Genomic DNA, 6000 nt, shown 5'->3' with positions numbered 1-6000 from the left:
GATTAAAATCCAATTAAGGAGTTTTGTTTGATTTTTTTGTGTACCTCCTGACCTTTGGACAACCTTTGCACAAGTATCTTGCAAGCCTTTGAAAGTTTAAAATTCAACTAAGAAAATTCACATGATATTTGTGTGAACCTCCTAACTTTGATACAAATATCTTGTGAACCTTTGAAAGACTAAAATCCAACTAGAGAGATTCACATGATATTTGTGTGGACCTTTTGACTTTCGCACAAATATCTTGTGAACCATTGCACAAATCCAACTAAGTACTAAAACATTTATTGTAGTCAATCTCACTATAGGTACAACACTTGTTGGATGTTTACAAGATATTCGTGTGAAAGTCAGAAGGTCCACACAAATTACATGTGAATCTCCTTCGTTGAATTCTTAGTTTTTCGAAGGTTCACAAGAAATTTATATGAAGGTTAGGAGGCCTATGCAAATATCATACCAATCTCCTTCAGAGGTTTACAAGATATCTGTGCAAAGGTCAAAAGTTTCATGCAAATCTCATTAGTTAGATGTTAGTCTTTTGAATGTTCACAAGATATTTGTGCGAATGACAAGATTTTAATGCAAATATCATTGGAATCTCCTTAGTTTGATATTTGTTTTTTAAATGTTCACAAGATATTGGTGTGAAAGTCAAGAGGTTCGCACAAATCTCATATGAATCTCCTTGAATTTTAGTCTTTCAGAGGCTCACAAAATATTTGTGCGAAGGTCAAGAAGTCTGCACAAAATATTTAGTCTTTCGAAGGTTCACATGATATTTATGCAAAGGTCAAGAGGTTTGTGCAATTCTCTTTACTTGGATTTTAATCTTTTAAAAGTTTGCAAGATATTTGTTCGAGAGTCAAGATGTGCAGCAAATATTATGCAAATCTCCTTAGTTAGATTTTAGTCTTTTGAAGGTTGACATGATATTTATAAGAGAACTACAAGGATGACAATAAATAGTGGTAAATTTTTTTGCCGCTATTGCCCTATTTATCGTTGTTATAGGTCTATAAGGGCAACAACAAAAAATCGTATTTTTTTTGCCTTAGTTGAGTAATAACGATATACCCAACATCGACAAAGAATTTTTCCATAACTAGGAACACCAATAGCGGCGACCCACCCTATGTCGACAACATTTTTGTCTCACTGTTATAGCCTGTAATGGGGACTATAACTCGCTGACATAGTCGACAATTAAGTCTCTATTATAGGCTATAACGGCGACAATTATGTCACCATTATAGGTTGTAATGGCGACATAGGGTTAAGGATGATAACATTGATACAAGAATGTCGTTATTATAAGCCTTAAACCTGCAACAATAAATTTTTTATATTAGTTTTAAATTTTTTTATATTACATTAAACAAAATGACATTCATTCAAATATAAACATTCAAATATACACTTCAAACATCCTCAAACATACATCCATTCAAATATAAACATACACTTTAAACATCAATTCAAATATAAACATACACTTCTCTAACATCCTCAAACATGCATCCCCTCAAGCATACATCCCTCAAACATACATTCATTCAAATATAAACATACACTTCAAACATCAATTCAAATATAAACATACACTATTGTTTATACATCCTGAAACATACATTAAAGTATAAACATATTCTACAAAAAACACACTTAAAAAAATAAATGTACATCCTCTCCAACCCCCTCCCCTACATCCTTCTCAAACCTGCAACAAACACACTTCAAAAAATAAACATACATCCTCTCCAACCCCCTCTCCTAAATACACTTCAAAAAACAAACATACATCCCCTACATCATTTCCAAACCTGCGACAAACACACTTCAAGAATGAGTACAATATCATAATTAAAAAAAAACTATAAAAAAATAATTATAATAATGTTAATGATGATGATAGCAATATGAGAGTCTGATAACTTACAGATATTTTAATTGCATTACAATTGAAGGCTCAATAATGCTTTCAGCTTTTCCTGCAATTCCATGAGAATCTGGAAAAGCATAAAGATAATATTGACAAATCATCTTTTCACATTCAAGAGGATATCAATTTCAATTCAATAAATATATATAAATATATATATATATATATATATATATAATTAGTATGGTAAAAATGAATACAAGCCAAACAGAAAAAAAAGATATAAATATAAATGTTTTCTTAGAATATAATATGACACTAAAAACTATGTCATGTTCATCCAACAAATAAGAGAGATCTAGGATGAGGGGGTTCTTTTTGAAAGAATCTATGAAGTTCTATATCTGCTCTTTGAGCTTCCTAAATTTCTCTCTCTCTAGCTCCAGTTGTTGAATGAGACGCTCCTGTTCTTCTCTCTCTCGCTCCCATTCTTTTCTCTCTCGCTCTCATTCTTCTCGGTCCATCCTTTGTTATTCTCTTAATTATTAGAGCTAAGAAGATAGTGCTGAAATACAGGCTTTGCCTTTGGATGAAATAACAAATGCACACGTCCCTCTTACATGTCCAGACCGCTCCTCGAAGACTTTGGCAAAGACGTCTCGCTGCGACATCAATGAGCCTCCTTGTGAAGAACATGTTTTATCACTTTCAACCTCTACAGAGTGTAGCTTGTTTTGCATAACGTTAATATTTGGTTATCAGTAACTAATTATAATATACAAAATTGAATGAATGAATGTGGCTTCTGCTTTGCTACTACAAATTGTGAGTTACTTATAAAGGTTTCTTTTGCTTCACTGCAGATGAATCTCGTGCGATCTAAATGGGTGTGCATTTTTTTGTAGAACGCTCTTGCTGTCAGTTCGTGCCCTTTCATTTTAGTATGCAAATAACAAATTTAGAATCTATTAAATCAAACATATTCAGTATTATACGACTATATGAAAAACATGTACATATACAAAATGAGTTAATAAATAAATGCAAAGTAATTACTCATTCTCTTGTTGAGGAATACCCTTCATCCGCTACATCGTCCAATCTTTGTAATAGTTGAACCTAGGTTGGGCAAAAAAAAAAGCTGCAACACATATGCATGAAAAGAAGATAACAAACATACACAAAAAAACACATTAATGAGTTAGTTATGTTATTGTACTATTTGTTTGAGATTTTTATCTGCTAAATATGTGTTTGACGAAGAATTGTACAACATGAAGTCTTTTTTCTTCATGTATATTTTCCAAAGAACTTAGTGCTTGTTGCCCTAGTTAAAAGGAATTAAGAGTTGCAACATAAATCTAGATTGTGCAAAAATTTATTTGTAAGTATGCAAAGTTGTGTAAAAACATACATTGTCAGCATCAAAAAAATAATATGGCAAGTCGTTGCTCTAAAGCAGTCAGTTTCCACACCTTGTTGCTCTTTAGTTGCGACCATTTATTGTGAATAGGCAAGGTTTACTAGTTAGTTTTTATTAATCGGTAGTAAAACAATATAAACATTACTTTTATAACTCAGACAAATACAAGGTAATATAAAAGGTCTGTGGCAAGTTGTCTCTTTTCCTGTCCTTGTTGTGAGCCACTTTGATTCTTTCTACAAATCATGCTACATGCTATATAGTAAATCTAGTATGGTAACAAATGAAAAAATAAAATTATGTGCAAATATAACAAAAAATAAATAAATTAACATACAAAACTAACACTTATGTCACTTGCCAATAGAGTTTATTTGTCAAACTCATACTCTTTCAACTCTGGGGTATTCTCTTCTATAGCTTTTTTTTTATTAACCTGTTCTTAACAACAAAATAAATTGTATACGATTAATATCAAATATACACACATGATTCAGTATATTGCTTATACCTTATGTCCGATCGGATGTTCTTTGCTCTTCAAAACTCTGGGTTCTTTGAATCCCTTTCTTTTGTAAGAACGTGTACAACCATACATGTAGAACTACCTAGATATACACATAAAGAAACAATTAATCAAAAAACACTGGATACACATAAAGAAGCAATTAATTAAAAAACACTGGAGATGCACACAAAGAAGCAATTCATTAAACAATAATGAATATATGTACATATTGTTATTCATGGTGCTGCCTATTGTAGCCAACCTTACCACCTACACTGCACTTATATGGCACAACATCCTTGTGTTTCGTTCTCCGTCTATTAACTTTAGGTCACCCTCCTTTGTGAACCACTTTTGGTGGATAGACAACTATAAGAGTAAGTGAAAAGATGTATGAGACATTATCTACTATCAGGAAGAATATACCTTAGCAATCCTCAGTTAGTATTCATCAGATGATCCAAATAGGTGGGAAGTATCTTGAAGGACTATTTGAATGAAGTATATAATGCAGCCTTAGTGTGTTCTCGTCCATGCCATGCTTATTTTTAAGTAACCTTCACACCTTCCTCACGATTGATGTCATTTATAATTTCTCTTGAAGTTATCTTTGGGTTATCATACATGCATTTGTGAATAACACTTGAAAGACACTTTCTACACTAAAAAAGTTGCCCAGTGATCCACCACATGCATGCTCATTATCATACCTCTTCACTTAAAAGAAGTTTGATGTGCATACCTTTATGCAGTGGATCTTCCAAGGGCAATTAACTGTCATATGAGTGTTCTTCCTTGTGCATACGACAATGACTTTGTTATTACAACTCTTTAAGAATTTTTCTTTATAGTTATTCTTGATCACATAATCTTTTAAAAACTCATGACAGTATTGGAGATTATTAAACCTTTTACCCAAAGCAAGGTCTCGATTGTTTGAGTGTGTTGATAGCCATTAGAATTGTTCACAATCATTAAGCCTTTCATTATGCAATTGCTCATACAAATCAGATGTCTTTACTTCAATGATTTTTAATTGCTCTTCATTGTATAAGAATTCATTAAACGAGAACAAAGAATTTATATTCTCTAATGCCATGGTATACTCATCATCATCGATATCATCTGATTCTGCATTGTCAACATGATCGCTGCTATCATTAACTGACTATTTGATCGCACCATCTACATCAAAATTCATTGAATTTATCGCTTCATTTGCTTCCATGCATGCATCATTCCTACATTTCTAATATTCAATATTAACCATCAAAATATCACATTCATCATCACAACTACATCTCAACCATAAATTACATGAAAATTATAACTTGTACCTAACATTGTCGTATGCCCAAAAAGGTTGCATGTCATTCAAATTATTGTGATGAAGATCACTGATATTTTTTTGCCCATGTGGTTTCATATTCTTTGCAATGATATGTTAATTATGTACAACATCAATATCTTCCACAGTTTGATACAATTGAATAATTAATAAGGGACTCAGATCGATAGATGGTGCCTAATATAAATGCACATCCTTCATGAGATTCACATCATTTCATTGATCAACTTCTTGTTTAACTGCTCATTCATTAACTTTACATACTTCTAAGTAAACATCACTACTAAATAACATAAATTTTACATCATCAACCTCCACATCTATCCACATTTTTTTGTTGTTTGAAGAATAACTATATCAAAAGGTCAAAGCCGCATATCTGCTTTTATGAGATATCAAAGCCATAAATTTTTTAAAGGTAATATTTTTGGATACCATTATAGATTTTCAATTAGTGTAATCAAACCTACGATAGTGTACTTTAACCCTTTCAGATATCATAATTGACTGCCTATAACAACCATGATAGTGTGCTTTAACCCTTTTAATGCTTGTGTACAATGAACCCTAGCCCCATTACACCAACACAAAGAACAATAAATATTAACTAAAGGACAAGCGTTTACTATGTCTTTTTAATTCAAGTGTTATTCACAAATGCATGTCATTCATAATTCATCTACAACAATATATATTTTTATAAAAAAAATAGTAAACATAGTAAACCCTAAACGAAAGTCGATCACAAGGATGATACAACAACCTTCTCGAAGATATGCATAGGGATATGCAAGTATATATTGTATGAAACTCACATTTCGAACCTGTAGATGAGAAAG

General features: G+C 31.9%; 1 protein-coding gene across 4 annotated transcripts in view; it reads right to left on the bottom strand.

Moving 5' to 3' along the window:
• Positions 1–1583: 1583 nt before the first annotated feature.
• Positions 1584–6000, bottom strand: part of LOC149816775 (uncharacterized) — a 65986-nt gene continuing 61569 nt past the window's right edge. For 2 of the 4 annotated variants that reach the window (XR_016427587.1, XM_089986839.1), the window contains 2 exons: positions 1940–2009; positions 1584–1823 (listed from right to left, as the gene is read on the bottom strand). Coding sequence is in view for 1 of the 4 variants with exons in the window: in XM_089986839.1 (XP_089842965.1) it covers positions 1956–2009 (54 nt within the window). In the remaining 3 variants the exon portion in view is untranslated. Of the gene's footprint in view, positions 1824–1939; positions 2010–3816; positions 3914–6000 lie in introns of all 4 variants that reach the window. The other 2 variants (XR_016427586.1, XM_089986836.1) reach the window with 2 other exon arrangements.

The sequence above is a fragment of the Nuphar pumila genome, chromosome 14 (assembly GCF_984573655.1).
Source record: "Nuphar pumila chromosome 14, dmNupPumi1.hap1.1, whole genome shotgun sequence".
Taxonomy (NCBI): domain Eukaryota; kingdom Viridiplantae; phylum Streptophyta; class Magnoliopsida; order Nymphaeales; family Nymphaeaceae; genus Nuphar; species Nuphar pumila.
The sequence above is the reverse complement of the archived record's forward strand: the minus strand, read 5'-3'. Positions and strand labels throughout refer to the sequence as shown.